This window comes from Mesocricetus auratus, unplaced genomic scaffold (assembly GCF_017639785.1).
Source record: "Mesocricetus auratus isolate SY011 unplaced genomic scaffold, BCM_Maur_2.0 Super-Scaffold_15014, whole genome shotgun sequence".
NCBI lineage: Eukaryota > Metazoa > Chordata > Mammalia > Rodentia > Cricetidae > Mesocricetus > Mesocricetus auratus.
The window spans coordinates 58360257-58379622 of NW_024429186.1; the positions used below are offsets into that span (position 1 = coordinate 58360257).

Sequence of the window (19366 nt, forward strand, 5' to 3'; positions counted from 1 at the left end):
GAAAGACGGAGGAACAGAGTTGTGCTCAGTGTAGAGGCAGAACTAGTATAAAATAGAGACAAGTGACAGATGTGAGAATAGGCTGTGGAGACAGGGAAACGTGTTTTTGCCGAGCGGGGCAAGCAGGGTGCTTTATAGCAGCCTGGAGTTTGAACAGACTTTACCCCAAAATGGGCTACCCAGCTACACAATCGCCCTGGCTCTGAGATGAAGTATGGTTCATTTTCTTGATGTGATCTCCTTGAAGGACAGCTGGGTTATACTGCCCCTGGAGGCCATGTGGTCCCTGCAACAGCCAGAAGATTTGCTGGTGTCTGAGGTCGGTGCTGCTGCCCCAGGCCATGTTGAAGTACAAGGTTTATGCGTAGTACTGTAGTCTGGACTGCCACCGGAGGCCAAGTAAATGTCCATGGTCCAAGTTGCTGCTGGAGGCCACACTGATTTGTGTGGCCTGTATTGCCACCTGAGCCTATACTGATGCCTGTGATCTGTCCTGCTGCCAAGGGACAGGTTGGGGTCCGTGGTCCTGCTGCAGTCAGGGGCCCTGTTGATGTGTGTGGCTCGTGTGTGAATGTCCATGGTCTGTGCTGCTGCCTGAATCCATGCTGATGTTCTATGTTGCCACACAAGTCCATGCTGATGTCAAATCTGTGTTGTCACAGGTCCTGTGCTGTTGCCAAGGACATGATGGCATCTGTGGTCTGTGCTGCAGCCCATGTCATGTTGATATTTGTGGTCTGTGCTGCTACTGGAAGTCATGTTCAGGTTCCTGGTCTGTCTTACAGCTGGAAACCATATGAACGTCTGTGGTCTATTCGCCTGCTAGAGGCCATGTTGATGTCTACGGTCTGTCCACCAAAGGCCATAAGGATGTCTGTAGCCAGTGCTGCCTCCTGGAATCATGTTATGTTGATGGTCATGGGCCATGCTGCTGCAGGGGTGTAGGATAATATCTGAGGCCCGAGCTGTAGCAGAAGACTGTGTCCATGTCCGTGGTCTTTACTGCCACTGGAGAACATGCTAAGGTCCGTAGTAAATGCCAATGCCAAAGGCCATGTAGAAGTCTATGATCTATGCTGTCACTGACTGTGAAGGGAAAAAAGGTTCTTTTGACATGGTATCAATGACTCCAGACTCATAGTTGAGAAAGACAGACACAGAAGGCTTCCGTGACAACCTTTCCATCCTCCACGCCATGAAAAGAAACAGCCTTAACAGGAAGCCATTGAAGAGAACTCTTAAAAACAGTGATAAGGATGCTGAAGTGTAGCTTTCCATAACAATGGCTTCCTGGTGGTGGGGCAGGGGGAGAGGACTCAGGTTCTTAAGGGGATGGCCACTGAGAGTGTGACTGTGCTCCAGTGAGTATATGAGTAACACAAATTGGACTTGGGTTTTGTTTTTTGTTTTGTTTTGTTTTTGGTGGTGAGTGGTACAAGGTTGGAGGGGGGTGGACTGGGAAGACTGGGAAGTTAGTGTGACCAAGGAGTAGTATGTGAAATTCCCAAACAATCAATAAAAATATTGCATTGGAAAATATTTTAAATTCTAAAACTATTTAAAAAGAACAAAACTATATATAATTTGAACTATAAATTAAATTATAAAAAAGTAATTATCGGAATTACCAAATTTTCTGATATTATGAAATGAATAAACTTTGCTTGCTTTGCTCTTTCTAAAATATTTAGGACAAAGTGAGTTCCAAAACTTTAATTATTTGTGATCTTCCTGATTCATCCTTCACAGTTTCTGTGCAGAGATACTACTACTTTCTGTGACATTTATAAAAGGAATTGTAAAAGCATCTGAGAGAATAGACTATCTACGATTTTGATTTCTGGTTCACCTAAACTTAAGATGTCCTGAGGTGGTAAGTCGTCAGTAATGTGTTCTGTTTTTCTTTACAGGGTGGCAGGGAAGATAAACAGAACTCTGAGTCCAACAAGTATGGATGACTATGGTAGCCTTTGAGGTCAGCACACAGTACTTTCATAATGTTACAGAAATGTATACATTTAGTGCTATGCAACTGCTACACTCTACAGTTTTTGCTGAAGGAACTGAAAGCATCTAGTGCACTCATAGTTTACAATTTTATGTTCTTTTGGATTAAAGTTAAAAGAAAACAAAGGATACCAAAAGAACTTGATTATTGCTCTCTGTCCAAATATCTTATAACTTTAGATTTTCATCAGTCAATAAAATTAATTTGCTCTTGAAAGAAAACAAAAGAAATCTGTTTATTTGACTATGGTTTTGTATTTCCACAGTCTCTCTGCTATGTGCATTCCTCTTTTCAGCCTCTTACTTGAGGCCAGTCTGAGATACAAAGTGAGTTCCAAGACTTCCCAGGCTAGACTCTTTCTCATCAAAAATTAAATAAATTGCATGCTACAAAAATATTAAGAGTAAAAATTTTAATAAAAAATTAAACGGAAATCACTGAAACCTCCTTTATGACTTTATGAGCACTGAAACCCACAATTTTACTCTCACCAGTACTCACTGTGAAAGGTTGACATATGACAATAACCCAAAACATTCTATGAAAACACAATGTATAATGTTCTGCATGTGTGTACTTTGTTTAGCATAAAATAGGATATTATCGTAAGACATATTTTACTTAATATAACCACATATAATAATGTATCACTACCACTGTTTCTGGGATAGAAGAAACTTGTGGAAGAGAAGCTGAATAGCTTCATGGCTGGGTGAACTGAAGCAGTAATGAAGCTAAACCCCATCTACTCTATAGGAACTTATGATTAAAAGGTCAAATGATCAAATGTTCCTACTTACCTACTCTTTAGTAGATCTGGTCAACGTACAAAGCCAGGAACAAAACACACCTCCTCCTCTCTGTTCTATATCTAACACATACCATCATCCTCCTTTACCACTGCCATCTTTCTTTAAAGGGAATAATAATTAATACCTTTGCTATTGTCTTGCATGTACTGTACATGATGTTATTAGTATCTGATATATTGTCTAAGTTTGCTTCGTTATCTGTATACATCACACCTTCATCATTTTGGCTGAACTCCTACTTGTTGCATAACCTATGTGATGGGTCGTTTTTTACAAGAAGCTGTTCTTACCCATGATATCCTCATGTTTCTTAACATTACTTGTATTGTCAATTTTATGGTGCTAAGGGCTGTATGTACTCATGCGTGAGTGTATATGCACTAGAACTGTGTAGTCTATGGCCTCTTTTCAGAGGAAATGTCAAATAAAAAAGCTCTACCAAGTGCACACACTCCCCACCCTTACCTTTCTAGTGTCTAGACTTGCCTAGATAATCACAGGATGTTCTCTCTAGAATGGAAACAAGTAGTGATCATTCATCTATAGGGTGTTTATTTATAATACCCTGTGTGAGTATGTAGACATTTTTATATTGAAGAAAATACTTTAAACACCTACATGGCAAGAACTAAAACAATGAGCAGTGTTGAACAAATAGACATAATCCTTACCTTCAGGGAGTTTCCAGTCCGGTTAGGAAGGTGGTCTTCACACAAGAATATACAGGTGTGAAAAGGATTTCAAAAGACTAGGTGGTAGCATCATGGAATCATATAACAAGAGATGCAAGCCACCCTCCTTTATGGGGAAAGGTATCTTGTAAACAAGCCACATACTAATAAACAAGTCACATATTTCCATATATATAACAGCACCGAGTTAACATTCCAATTTTTAAAAGGGAGGAATGAGGACCGGGACATGGCAAGGAAATACCAGGGCAAAGCAAGACAAAGACTCAGCAGGGAAGACATCACCAAATCCTATAGCTCCCATACATATATGGGAGAAGTTCACAATGTACTCACCTCAGTTATAACAACCTTGGGAACTCCAACTCAATAGGCTACCACCTGAAGTAAATATAGCTTTTGGGGGGTTAGGACTAGTCTACTCCTTGCCCAGAGTTTTCCTTCATGGAGATCCCATGGACTGTTTCACATAATGGATTATCAGGAACTCTTTACAGAGAATCTAAAGCAGCCATGCATTGCCAGCTTTGGCAGCCTTCGGGAAGCCTGATGCATGCCTGCGGGCCTCCATAACTCTTGAATTTTGTTTGTTTATTAAAAAAAAAAACACCATGTGGATGATACTTCCAAGATCCACTGCCAACTTGGTTCCCTTGGAACACAGTTTCGGTGACTTTGTTCTGGTTGACCCCAGGGAACCACTTCTCTGGGCAACCATGTCGGGGAAAGGAATTCAAGTCTGTGTGGTGTCCAGCTACTGATGGAGTTCTTCTCTGGAATCTCGTGATCTGGTCTCCAATGTCCACATTTCTGTTGGTATTCTGGCAATTTCGAATACAAAAATAGACCGTGATGCTCTGCTTACAAAGCTTTAGGCCATCTCTAACATTCATCTCAAACCTTCTCCACATTCCTCCTGCAAACTATTTCCAGAAGCCTAAGAATTACACAGTCAGATTTGTCACAGCAATAGCCTCACTCCTTGCCCGGCGTTGGTGGCATACGCCTTTAATCCCAGCACTTGGGAGGCAAAGGCAGGCGGATCTCTGTGAGTTCAAGGCCAGCCTGGTCTACACAGCGAGTTCCAGGACAGCTTCCAAAACAATGAAGAGAAATCCTGTCTCAAAAAACCAAAAAAAAAAAAAAAAAAAAAAAGCCTCACTCCTCAGCACCAATTTCCCCTGTGTGTCACTTTTCTCATTGTAGCAACAAAACATCTAACAAAAGCAACCTAAAGCCAAAAGGATTTATGTCAGCTTACAGTTTGAGAGCTGGGAAGGTATGCAGGCAGGAGCATGAGGCAGCTGGTTACATCACATCTGCAGTTAGGAAGCAGAGAGAGATGAACAGTAGTGTTCCACTTGCTTTCCCTTCTTATTCAGTATAAGGTGACATCCCAGGGACAATGCCACTCACACTCTGGGTTGCTCTTCCCAATTCAAGTTAACTTCTCTGAAAGCACCCTGGCAGACAGACTCAGACTTTTTTCTCTTAGGTGTTTCTAACTCCCAGCAAGAGTTACTACCACAGACTCCTTACTAGCAATGTACAAGTCAATCTTCTTGAAGTTTCCTCATTTACTAATACCTAACTCATCGGGGAAAAAACAATGGAATCTTGAAATTTGCAGGCAAATGATGACACTAGAAGAAACCATCCTGAGTGAGGTAACCCAGTCACAAAAAAACAAACATGGTATATACTCACTCATATATGGATTTTAGACATGGAGCAGGGGTGTGCCAGCCTACAATCCCATTGCCAGTGAGTCTGGGAAACAGAGAGATTCCCAAGAGAGATATCCATGATACCCCAGAGAAGGGGAATGAGGCAAGATATCCTGAGGAGATTGGGAGCATGGGTGGAGGGGAAAGGGAATGGGGGACAGGGGAGAAGAGGAAGTGAGAGGAAGACATGGGGGAGCAGAAAGGTTGAGTGGGAGAAGAATAGAGGAAAGAAGGATGAGAGATACCATAATAGCGGGAGTCATCATACATTTGAGGAGACATCTGGAACTAGTGAGATTTCCAGAGATCTACAAGGATGACACCAACTGGCAAATTAAGCAATAGTGGAGAGACTACCTTAATTGCCCCACCCTGATAATGAGATTGATGACTACTTTAAATGTCATCCTAGAACCTTCATCCTGTAACTGATGGAAGCAGAGGCAGATACCCACAGCTAAATACTGAACTGAACTCTTGGAACACAGTGACAGAGAAGGAGGAGTGATGAGCAAAGGGGTCAAGACCGTGCTGGTGAAACCCACAGAGACAGCTGACCTGACAAGGGTGAACTCTTGGATCCCAGACTGATAGCTGAGAGACCAGCATGGGACTGATCCAGACCCCCTAAATGTAGTGTCAGTGAGGAGGCCTTGGAAATCTCTGAGGCCTTGGTAGTAGATCAGTGTTTACCATGGTGTATAAACCAACTTTGGGAGTCCATTCCATATTGAGGCATTCTCACTGAGCCTGGACATATGACCCACATGAAATGACAGACTCTGGAGATCTCCCATGGAGGGCCTCACCCTCCCTGGGGAATAGTGTGGGGATTAGGTGGGGGCGGGTGGGGCTGGTAGAGGGGTAAGGGAGGAGGAGTGGGAGAGGGAGCTGGGCTTAACCTATGAAGCAAGCATGTTTCTAATTTAAATAAAATACATATTGCAATAAAAAATAATATATAATAATACAGATGTTGAGAAAATAGAGGGAATAGGTGTGGCCATGGAATCCTATATATGACTTAAAGTTGGACTCCAAGGCCACACCTATTCCCTTTATTTGATATAATCTCGGGACATAATGTTAGTTAGCAATTACAGGTAACAAAAATGGATTCTGGTTATTATAAAAAGAAAGAGGTTTTTATATAAGGAAACTGATGTTCAAACATGGGACAATCTGGGTAGACAGGCTCCATTGGGAGACTGAAGTACACATGCCTGGGTAAACAGGCATACTGCTGCTGGGGCCTGAGAAGAGGATGGTCGGACAGCCAGAAATAGGTTAGCAGTTCTAGCGGTAGATGCCAATATGTGATAGATGGCCATGACTGCAAGCCAAGGATATGAAGGTTCTGGGATTCAGTAAATTCAATCCCAGAAGAGCCAGACTGTTTTAAGAGTGAAGCAGGGAAGACAGAAACACTAATGTGAGATATGTTGTGTACTGACAACTCTAGAAAACTTGACTGAGGCCACAATCTTCCAGGCCATCTATCAAGAGTCTACATGAAGTCAGTGTCTCGGGATACTGAAATGCACCAGGAAGTGGAATGAGACGAATTTATCCAAAAGTAACTCTCCTTCTGTCGTCTTCAAAAGTTCATCTGACAGAGGCACATATGTTTGTACCTCTTCAGGGCACACAGTGGATACTGAGATAATCCCCAGCATCTAACATTTTCCACTTCAGCAAAGAAACCCAGGGTGGTAAGGGACATATGTGTGCCACAGAAGGAAATCTGTAGGTAAAGGAGACCAGTTTGACCCTCACCTGTGGCTAAGCCAGGAACAAAAGAATCTGGAGACCAGTGAGGACAAAAAAGATTCCAAAAGACAAGCTAAATGTGTTTTTATTAATCAGCTGATATAACTCACTAGAATGAACCGATTCTCACATGAGTCCACATATTGTGCCTGGAAGACTATCACTAAATGATATGATGTGTCCTCACTGTATCTTACAAACTACAATCAACTTTGTGGGATATGTTGGCTATCAAGTTAGAAGTAAAGGAAGTTAAGGCGACAACTATGCCTTATTGTCATGCAAGCAGTTCTCTAAAGTTCTGGTGATGATCAGTAGACTAAAACTCCAATAAGAAAAATCAACTGAGTGAGGCATATCAGGAAGCCTTGGTCACTGGGAGTAAAGCAATAAAAAAAAAAAATAAGAGAACTCTGCTTAATCCAAAGATCCCTCAGAAACATCCCATAAAGAATTTTTAAGCAAGCATTGTGGCCCACATCTGAAATCCTAGCACTTGGGAGATGGGAGCAAGATTACTGAGTTCAAGTCCAACCTAGTATACATAGTGAGACTTTTTCTGAAAACAAAATCAAAAGCTTCAGTTTTGTTTACAGAGTGCTATGAAGCATTAATTGCAATTGTTCACAGATTTTTATGCATATTTATTTGTATGCTTGTGAATTCTGAATGAGAGAAAGAATGAATTATCTCAAGGAAAAGGAGTGTTCAAAATCCTTGTAGCTGTTATTCTGGAAGTCAAGAAGCACATAAAAAAGAAACATGTTTATGTGCTGGAAGAACACGGGAACCAGGAAGAATCCAGGCTGGTAATACAGTGTTTAAAGGGGAGAGAAGAGGCGACTACATCAGTCTTTTATACCCATCATCTAATACTTACTCTTTTCAAGCTGGAAACTGTTTAACATGTTTAAATAGGCATTGAAAAAACATGATGATACCTTTTCTATCATTCTACTATTTCAGAAACAAATTTAGGGATTAATAATATTCCTTTTTAAGACCTTGTATACCATGAAGAAATTCATCTATTGGGGTTCTAGGTGAACCAGAAAGCCATTTCTTTTTACTTCACTAATGTGAACAATTCCTGTCTGAAGTTATGTAAAAGTTTTGTAATTAACGCATAATATAAAGTTTCTTAAAATACATTAAGTGGTTATAAAGAATAACCACTTAAGTGTAATAAATACAATAACAATGGTGACATTTCTAAACAACAAATATATTTCAGTTTCAGGAAGAAAATATACTTAACCTAGTACAGAAACCACAAGAGCCTGTGTAATCACATGGCCGAGGGACATTCTTCAAGGTCAAGGGCTTGGTTATAGTCACTCATAGCTTTCTCCATCAGTCCTATTTTGCCACGAACTTGTGCTCTGAGATTATACAATACAGCTTCATTGGGCTTCAAAGACAGGGCTGCAAAAGAAAATAAAAAAGTCTAGATGTGTTGATATAAACCTCCCATGGTTCTCATTTTAAGTGTTTTTCTTCAAATGTAGCAATGGAATTCAATTGGAAATCCCAGATGTTTCTGAGAAGACTAATGCAGGAAACCACGGTACGATGTCTTCCTCTGGAAGACTGACATTGTTTGTATGTGGCTTCCCAATAGTTCTAACTCATCTTACCAATGTATTAAAATGATACATTACACAAAGGAATATGTATTGGTCACATAAATGACGTAGTAAGACACACATCAATTCCACATAAACAAAAAGGCTTGATGGTGTTCTTTGGAGTCTGAAAAGTGGTACTGTAATTGCTACCATTTTCTCAGTTACAAAGCACACTTACCTACGCCAAGGTCTTCTTCGGCTAGCTCATACTTCTTTAAGCAGACATAGAAACTTGCTCTGTTAAAATACAATGCAGCCCAGTGGGGACAGTGTTCAATTGCACGGGAAAAATCTTTTTCTGCTTCTTCATATTTCTTTAATATTGTGTTTGTAACAGCTCGATTCATGAGAGCATACTCATTTTCTGGATTAAACTTCAAAGCCTTTGAAAAGTAGTCACTGGCCTATAACATGTAAGAATAATGAACATTTTAATTAACAGATATCAAGAAATCTGAAGTCTTTACATTTTAATTTAATGTTAAGCATGACAGATTTCTAAGAAAACAGTGATGGCATTTTATTCCAAATACAGAAGTCTTTTAATAGAGAACTAAAAGTTGCCAAGTTTTTGTTATTGTTTGTTTTCTGGCCATGTTCTAGTTAATTTTCTATAAATGTGATGTAACATTTAAAAGAGTCAAAATGAGGAAAGTATCTATTTAGGACTGACTGTTTATGGGGTTTCAAACTCTAATCCCCAGCCCTGTTGCTAGGTTTATGTCTACACAGTAGATCATAATGGGGACATGAAGCAGCTCATCTCATGGAACCTTGAAAGCCAAAAGAAAAGAGGCATCAGGCATAAGGTACCTCCTTCAGTGGCCTTCCACACCCACACTGCCACACCCTTGACTAAACTTCCTACTAGCAGGCCTCATATCTTAAATATTTCATCACCTCCCAATGGCAGATCAAGCTGTCAGCTAATGCAAGGAGATATTTAGGGTCTAAAACAGAACACCAGGTGCAAGCAATTCCAGGCAATGCCAATGGTAAAATACTTACTGGAGTGAAATGTTCCCACTTCCCACAACCCCAAATCTCATATCCCCGAATAGAACAACAGCAACAAAAAGGGAGTAAATTAGAGAGGAAAATAAAATACAACTTAGGTAATTAATAACTCACAGATAAAAACATAAAAATGAAGATATAGATGGGTTTTCAAAACAGTCTAAACTGAACCAAAAGGAATATGAATTTCATTGTACACTATGAATCAACTTGTAGATAAAACCAAAGACTCAGTGTTCACCATAGACTTGGAAAAAGTGGGCATCAAAGTTAAGATTGTAGCAGCCATGCTACAACACTCCTCACGGATTAAGGCAAAGGGCCTGAGTATTGAAATAAAGACAAGAGACAGCAGGTCATTCTTGCAAGGAGAATGTCATTTATTACAAGAGGGGATTTAAGCCTCAAAAATTAGAAATTAGAAAGGATGCTTTGCAATCTTGCAAGAAAAAAAAGGGGGTATCTGTTGGGACCTTCCCCCATAAGGATCAGCTGAACATCTTGTGACAAAGAGCTTATCTAGCAAATACTTCTTGTTTTCCTCATTCCGATAAGGCCTGAATGCAAGTTCCTGTTATTCACCCATCCTTATTGTCAGAGGGACCTGGGAACAATGAACTTCTGACCTTGGTAGTTTTCCACCATGCCTTCTCACTGGTATATAACACTCCCCTTTTGTTGCAATAAACAGAATTCTCCTTGCAAGAATGACCTGCTGTCTCTTGTCTTTATTTCAATACTCAGGCCCTTCGCCCGAATCCATAAGAATTGTTGTAGTGTGGGTGCTACAAAGATGACTACAGTTTGGTTAAAAGAGATAAAAACTGCTCTATGAGCTAAAGATTACATGTGGTCCTTTTCCCCTTAAAAAAGGAAATCTCTGATTTCTCCTTCTCTTTGGTGAAACTTTCGTGGATTTCTACTGAACTGGGGTCACCTACTTGAAAACCTATTCTGTTGTTTTTTTTTTTTCAGTGAAATCTGATAATGCTTTTATTTTAAACCTTATTTGTGATTTGGTTTTCAAAGGAACCTTAAATTGAGGTCTCAGGTCCTAGTCCAAGAATCAACTACTACAAACCTGCAAGAGGTAAGTAAGTATCAACCTCACGAATAAACAAGTAGCTTTTATTGCCTCTTGACACAACTATGACATGCCATCACATGATCATCTTTTAGCAATTCATTTCTTATTCAGTTTTTTTTTTTTTGGTTTTTATGAGACAGGGTTTCTCTGTATTGTTCTGGAGGCTATCGGTCCAGCCCGGCCTCGAACTCACAGAGATCCGCCTGCCTCTGCCTCCCGAGTGCTGGGATTAAAGGCGTGCGCCACCACCGCCCGGCCTCTTATTCAGTTTTAAGAGTACTGATATGTATCAAACAGAATTAAAGAAAACTGGACCTTTTACCACATGGAGACAAGATGTTGATTAGACACCCTTCTATTCATGTTCATTTTTAACTCCCTGAGGGATGGGCATCTGACTCCTTTTGTAAATTCTATCTATAAGGAAAAAATGAACAACACATTCAGTTTGAGCTCTCAGGCTACATACACCTCAGTCTCTTTGCAATCTGGATTCTACCCTTTCTATGAGTTATGTTCCTGCTAAGGTTGAAGATATACTCAAGCCTTGTGGACATTTTCTAATTATTTCTTCCATAGCATTTCCATGGCACAGACTCTCTTCATCTTTCTGTTCTTAAATTTCTCTCTCCTTGTGTAAATGTTATGGCTCTGAGGACAAAGGCTTCCCCAATGGAAGTATTGCAGCTCTAAGGGGAAAGGTTTCCACAGTGGAAGTGTTGCAGTTCTGAGGGGGAGAGTTTTCCTAATGAAAGTGTTACACCTCTGAAGGAAAAGGTATTCTGGCAGTGTGGAGTCAAGGAATAACACAAAGTCACACCACACAACAAATTTCACGCAAGAGATTTATTGGGAGAGACCCAAGAGGATGGGTGAGAGAAGCAGCAGAGACCTGAGCAGGAGACAGGTTTATATAGCTTCCAGGATGGAGATTTCTTTTTTCTTTTTCTTTCTTTGGGGGTAGGGGGTTTCAAGACAGGGTTTCTCTGTATTGTTTTGGAGGCTGTCCTAGAGCTCGCTCTGTAGACCAGACTGGACTTGAACTCACAGAGATCCACCTGCCTCTGCCTCCCGAGTCAGGGTGGAGATTTCTAGGGTAAGAATTGGTAGGATTTCAAACCAAGACCAGGTATTGGTGAGAGTTAGAGCTTGGGGACCAATGGGATTTTGAGCTCAGGGGTCAGTGGACTTTTGGGCTCAAGGAATGGGTTTTGATAGGTTTTCAGACCCAGAAGTGGACTCAAAACCTTTACCCTACAATTTGACCTTCCCTGGTCTTGTTCCGACCTCTTAGAGTATTTTTTGCCCTTGTTAAATCATTTCCCTCCAGTTTTCCCAGGGATCTTCAAGCTCATCTTCTATCCAGGCTAGTATAAACCTTGATGGCCCCGGGTGGTAGTGGCACACGCCTTTAATCCCAGCACTCAGGAGGCAGAGGCAGGCGGATCTCTGTGAGTTCGAGGCCAGGCTGGACTGACAGCCTCCAGAACAATACAGAGAAACCCTGTCTCATAAAAACCAAAAAAAAAAAAAAAAAAAAAAAAAAGCATTGATGGCATGGTGGCTACAGCTCACACCAAGGATCCAGAATGCTGGGTTCAAATCCTGTGTCTACATTGACTGAGCTATAAAGCTCTATTTGTGTTAATTTCTTAATATCCAGAGCAAGAGACACACTCTTACTTCCATTGATAATGAAAGCATGAGCTGAGAATAAATGTGAAATACTGAGAGAAATATGCAAAATGTAGTAGGTCGCAGTCAATTACTACAGATAATTTCCCCCAGTATCTATAAATGAAGAGGCTACACAGTCTTTGGATGATTTTTCATGAACTTTGCTTCCTCTGACTTCTGAGGGGCAGTTACATCAAGACTGTATAACCCTTCTTATCCATGATAGCAATGATTTGATGCCACACTCAAGTACAATTTAGGGATTCATGGAGATAGTCAGAATTAGCATACATCTGAGAATAGCTTAAAACCAATTCACCCTTGAAGAAATGGTTATATCCACAGACGTTATAAATGAAACAAATGAAGGTCTACAAGCATTACTTTCTTTGTAAATGTTTTATTTTAACTCATCATCAAATGACGAGTAGACTGCACAGTTTTAGTTACCTAATCACAAAAATGAGCCTTCTGTCAAATAGGAACAAAGCATGAAGGATCATACACTAGTGTACCTAATTCTGAACAACATAACTTTTATTTTTATTAACATTTTATTATTTTGTGTCTGGTTATTTTGCCTTCATGAACGCTTATGCATTACCTGTGTACAATGCCCTCAGAGGCCCAAAGAGGATGTCAGAGCCTCCAAGATTGAAATTACAGATGACTGTGAACCTCCATGTATGTGCTGGGACTCAAACCCAGGTCCTCTGGATGATCAGTCAGTGCTCTTCATAACCACTGAGCCATAACTTCAACTCCTACATCGTAACTTTATGCTATAGCTTCTAAATATATTACTTAGAAATTGAAAACCTATTAATTTAATGAGATTACTTGAAGTAGATGAGTATGAAACAATCAGAAGCTAAAACAATTAAACCCCTTGAGTCTCAAACAGCTGATCTGATGCCCTCAAACCTACAATTGGTAGACTAATAAATCATAAAGAAGATTGAATTATTGTCTCAAAGTCATCTGCAGTTAATTATTTATACCAAGGGGCCCATCCAAATGAGTTTTTAAAGCACTGTTACTAACTTGATAATAAACAGGAGGCAGGATTCATATGTGTTTTAACTCTATGGTGATTATTTTCTTATAAGACACCCTTCCTTCTGTGCTAAGATCTTCCTTCAGAAATAACTTAAGTGAGAGGGGGAAAGGGCACTGAAGTCATTGTCTGATAGAGACAATGGCAGCACAGTTGAGTAGCTATGGCTAACACTTGTTAGACTCTGAACTAACACTGAAGCATCCGCCACACCAAGACAGGAAATAGTTTTAGGTGAAATATTTCTCCAGGTAATATTTCTGCAATGTTGGGCGAATTGAGCCATACTGTAAACATTTTTGAGGTTTATTTTTATTTTATGTACCAGTATGTATGCATATGTACCACATCTACACCTGGTGCCTACAGAGGTCAGGACACCAAATCCCCAGAAGTGGAGTTACAGATGACTGTGAGCCACTATGTGGGGGATTAGGACAGAACCTTGGTCCTCTGCAAGAACAATAGGTACTCTTAACTACAAAACCATCATCTCCCTAGTCCCCAAATATATATAATCTGAATTATATGTTATAATTAAATCAGTAGTTTTATATATAACAATCTCTGCTAAGTTTAAAAAGTAAAGTTCTCCATCCTACAGAATGTAACCATCTATAGAATGGGAATTATAGTTTTCTTAATATTATGAATTATTTTCTTTTTTGTGTCAATGGGAATTGAACAAGGGGCTTCACATTTGCAAAACAAGCACTCTACCATTGACCTGTATCTCGAACTGTTTTTAAGGCAGGTTTCCACTAAGGTACTGAAATCCTCCTGCCTCAGTCTTTCCAGTGTCTAGAATTATAGGCCTGTACCACTGGGCTCAGCCTCTTTAACCAACACTGCAAAATGCATTTGTGGGACCCAGCCAAAATATGATCTGAAGTTTAAGGCAACTGACACTGGCTTATAGACCTGAAAAAGAAACTGCCTGTTAGCATCTAAGCAATGATAACCCAGCCATGTCTTAGAAAACTACACCTTCAATGACTTAACGACTGTCCTTGAATTTCATTATTACTGAGTCCAGCCAGATTCATTGCAGAAATCAGCAAATTGTAAGGGTATTACTTAGAAGTGAACATCTGGACAGGTTGATGACAAGAGCAACAGAACAGAATATTTTGTAAGGCAGCAAGTGCCATGTATCAAATGCTCCTGCAGGGTCCATAGAAGGAGGTTGGAGGAGTCACTGGAAATGCTGACAAGAACAAGGCAGAGGAGCAGTGGGGACACAGGATGAAGTGGAGAAGCTATGTGGAGAATCTGAGATAGAAACCTGAAAGACAACTACTGCAGATTTTGGTTAAAAGATACTTCTGTGAAGATCTGTAGTGAAATGAAGGAGGAAACTGGAGTGTGTATGAGGGCAAGGGGCTTCCCCCCTTTTAAAGATGGTAGTCAGCATGGTCACACATACCTATGATCCTGGCACTGTTCTCTCTGGAGGAAGAATCAGGAAGATCACTAGTTAGACACTAGTCTAGACTATGCAGAGACTGTCTCAAAAAACAAAAGCGACAGTGAATCCAGATCCCAACCTGACAGGATTCAGCCCACCCAGAGACTGCCAGCTTCCAAGTCCCAGTCTCCACCAAAGGGACAGGTGAGGTAAGTGTGGGTCTGTCTCCAGCCAGCTTTCCAGTGGCCTGAGCAGAACCACCAGAGACCTGGGAACTGCACACTGCAGATCCTATCTCGATATATCTAACCTCAACAGGTACAAAAAAATTGGAATAACTCCATGCACCTTATCGGACCACCAGGTGTTAAGATTAGAATTCAACAACACAAATTGCAGAAACCCTACAAACTCAAGGAAGTTGAATAATGGACAGTTGCACCATTCCAGGGTCAATAAAGAAATTAAAGACTTCCTAGAATTCAATGAGAATGAGGACACAACATACCCAAACTTAATGGAACACTTTGAAAAGCAGTGCTACCAGGGAATCTCACAGCACTAAGTGCCCACATGAAGAAACTGGAGAATACTTACACTAGAGAGTTAACAGAACAACTGAAAGCTCTAGAACACAAAGAAGCAAAGTCACCTAGGAGGAGTAGACACCAGGAAATAATCAAATTGAGGGCTGAAATCAATAAAGCAGAAACTAGGAAAACAATAGAAAAAAATCAATGTAACTAAGAGTTGGTTCTTTGAGAAAATCAACAAGATAGATAAACCTTTATCCAAACTTACCAAACGACAGAATGTGAACACTTAGGTTTACAAAATCAGAAATGAAAAGGGGGACATAACAACGGACACTGAGGAAATCCAGAGAATCATCAGATCATACTTTGAAAGGCTGTACTCCACACAATTTGAAAATCTAAAGGAAATGGACAATTTTCTGGATAGATATCACTTGCCAAAATTAAATCAAAAAAAGATAAGCAATTTAAATAGACCTATAACTCCTATGCAAATAGGAGCAGTCAGCAAAAATCTCCCAACCAAAAGAGGCCAGGTCCAGATGGCCTCAGTGCTGAATTCTACCAGAAATTCAAAGAACAGCCTATACCAATTCTTCTCAAAGTATTTTACGTGATAGAAGCCTCTTTCTACAAGGCTTCAATAACCTTAATACCCAAGCCATACAAAGACACAACTAAGAGAACTTCAGACCAATGTCCCTCATGAACATTTATGCAAAATACTCAATAAAATACTGGCAAATCAGATCCAAGAACATATCAGAAAACTCAACCACCATGATGAAGTAGGCTTCATTCCAGGGATGCAAGGATGGTTCAACATACGAAAATCCATCAATGTAATCCACCATATAAACAATCTGAGAAAAAAAAAACACATGATCCACATGATCATCTCACTGGATGCTGAAAAAAATCTTTGACAAAATCCAACACCCCTTCATGATAAAGGTCTTGGAGAGATCTGGGATTACAGGAACTTACCTCAACATAATAAAAGCTATATACAGCAAACCAACAGCCAACATCAAACTAAGTGGACAGAAACTCAATGCAATTCTGCTAAGATCAGGAACAAGACACGGCAGTCCACTCTCTCCATACCTTTTCAATATTGTACTTGAAGTTCTAGCTACAGTAATACGACAACAAAAGGAGATCAAGGAGATACAAATTGGAAAAGAAGAGGTCAAACTTTCACTATTTGCAGATGATATGATAGTTTACATAAATGACCCAAAAAACTCTACCAGGGAATTTCTGCAGCTGACAAATACTTTCAGCAAAGTGTCAGGATACAAGATCAACTCAAGAAAATCAGTATCCCTACTATATACAGATGATAAAAGGGCTGAGAAAGAAATCAGAGAAACATCGCCCTTTAAAATAGTCACAAACAAAATAAAATACATTGGGGTAATGCTAACCAAACAAGTGAAAGACCTGTATAGCTAGAACTTAGAGTGTTTAAAGAAAAAAAATCAAAGAAGACACCAGAAGGTGGAGATCTCCCATGCTCTTGGATAGGTAGGATCAACATAGTAAAAATGGCAATGTTACCGAAAGCAATACACAGATTTAACGCAATCCCCATTAAAATCCCAGCACAATTTTTCACAGACCTTGCAGGAACAACAATCAACTTTATATGGAAAAACAAAAGACCCAGGATAGCAAAAACAACCCTGTTCAACACAGCAACATTTGGAGGCATCCCCACCCCTGACTTCAAGCTCTATTATAGAGCTGTAGTCCTGAAAACAGCTTGGTATTGACACAAAAATAAACAGGTAGTCCAATGGAATTGAATCGAACACCCTGATGTTAACCCATACATGTATGAATACCTGATCTAAGACAAAAAAGCTAAAATTATACACTGGAAAAAAAAGAAAGCATCTTCAACAAATGGTGCTGGCATAATTGGAGGCTGACATGTAAGAGACTACAGATAGATCAATGTCTATCACCATGCACAAAACGTAAGTCCAAATGGATCAAAGACCTCAACATAAATCCAGCCACAATGCCTTCCAAGCCCCAAACCCCAGCGAGCCCAGGTTCAGGTGAGATTGGGCCTCTGGTGGGGATCCCCAGCCCAACTCCCACCCATCCCCTCGATATTCTGGGGCCACTCCTGGCATCCAGAAGACCCACCCACACAGGAAAGACATCAGCCCTTCCAGGCCCCAAATCCCAGCAAGTCCAGCTTCAGGTGAGATTGGGCCTCTGGTGGGGATCCCCAGCCCAACTCCCACCCATCCCCTCCATATTCTGGGGCCACTCCTGGCATCCAGAAGACCCGCCCACACAGGAAAGACATCAGCCCTTCCAAGCCCCAAACCCCGGCGAGCCCAGCTTCAGGAAAGACAACAGCCAAACCAGGCCCCAAACCCCGGTGAGCCCAGCTTCAGGAAAAACATCAGCCCTTCCAGGCCCCAACCTCCGGCAACCCCAGCTTCAGCTTAAGCTTCAGTGTCAACATCCTCAGCTTCAGCTTCAGGAAGGAAGGAGACCAGTAGAGACAGAAAGACACCACCGGCACCCACTGGAAGAAGAGATAGGAAGAAGACAGACTAAGAGCTCACTCAGCAATAGAAACACCAACATGACCCCACCAGAATCTAGGGATTCAACGCCAGCAAGACCTGAAAAGCACTACAGAGACGAAGCAGAGGAGACAGACCTTAAAAATTATTTCATGAAGATGATAGAGACCCTCAAAGAAGAAACGAGGAAATCCCTTAAAGAAATAGAAGAAAACACAAACAAAAATCCATGAAATGGGGGAAAATTCAAGAAATAAACAAATCTCTCAAATAATCTGAAGAGCACCAAGAAAAAACAACCAAACAACTGAAGGAAACAACTCAAACAGTTGAAGGATTGAAAGCTGAAATAGAAACAATAAAGAAAACACAGAACGAGGGGATACTGGAAATAGAAAAGCTGGGTAAATGATCAGGAACTACAGATGCAAGTATCACCAATAGAATACAAAAGATAGAAGAGAGAATCTCAAGTGTTGAAGACTCATTAGAGGATATAGAGTAGTCAACCAAAGAAAATCTCAAAACCAATAAATCCTTAACACAAAATATCCAGGAAATATGGGACACCGTGAAGAAGCCAAACCTGAGAATAATAGGTGTAGAAGAAGGCGAACAAATACAACTGAAAGGTACAGAAAACATATTCAACAAAGTCATAGAAGAAAACTTACCTAGCCTAAAGAAAGATATGCCTAAGAAAGTACAAGAATCTTACAGAACACCAAATAGGCTGGACTAGAAAAAGAAGACACCTCACCATGTAATAATCAAAACATCACCTACAGAGTAAAGAGAAAATATTAAGAGCAGCTAAAGAAAAAGGCCAAGTAACATACAAAGGCAGACCTATCCGAATTACACCTGATTTCTCAATGGAAACGATGAAAGCCAGAAGATCCTGGACAGATGTCCTACAAACGCTAAGGGAACAAGGATGCCAGCCCAGACTACTATATCCAGCAAAGCTCTCAATACCATAGATGGAGAAAACAAAATATTCCATGACAAAGCCAGATTTAAACAATATGTATCAATGAATCCAGCTCTACAGAAAGTGCTAGAAGGAAAACCTAGATCCAAGGAAGATAACTACACTCACAAAAACACAGGCAATATATAATCCCATTTTACAAAACACCAAAAGAAAAAGGGAGGAGAAACTACACAAAATAACTTCACTACCAGTAAATCAAGCAAAAACAAGAAGCATCAATCAATGGTCATTAATATCCCTCAATGTCAATGGCCTCAACTTCCCTATAAAAAGACACAGACTAGCAGAATGGATACACAGACAGAACCCTTCCTTCTGCTGCATACAAGAAACACATCTCAACATCAAAGACAGACATTATCTCAAGGTACAGGGTTGGGAAAAGATCTTCCAATTAA

At 40.4% G+C, this 19366-nt stretch overlaps 1 protein-coding gene across 1 annotated transcript in view; it reads right to left on the bottom strand.

Moving 5' to 3' along the window:
* Positions 1-8213: 8213 nt before the first annotated feature.
* Positions 8214-19366, bottom strand: part of Ttc6 (tetratricopeptide repeat domain 6) — a 212407-nt gene continuing 201254 nt past the window's right edge. The window contains exons 31-32 of the mRNA XM_040743045.1: positions 8816-9041; positions 8214-8434 (exon numbers count right to left, since the gene is read on the bottom strand). Of these exons, the coding sequence (XP_040598979.1) occupies positions 8298-8434; positions 8816-9041 (363 nt within the window). The 3' untranslated portion in view covers positions 8214-8297. The remainder of the gene's footprint in view (positions 8435-8815; positions 9042-19366) is intronic.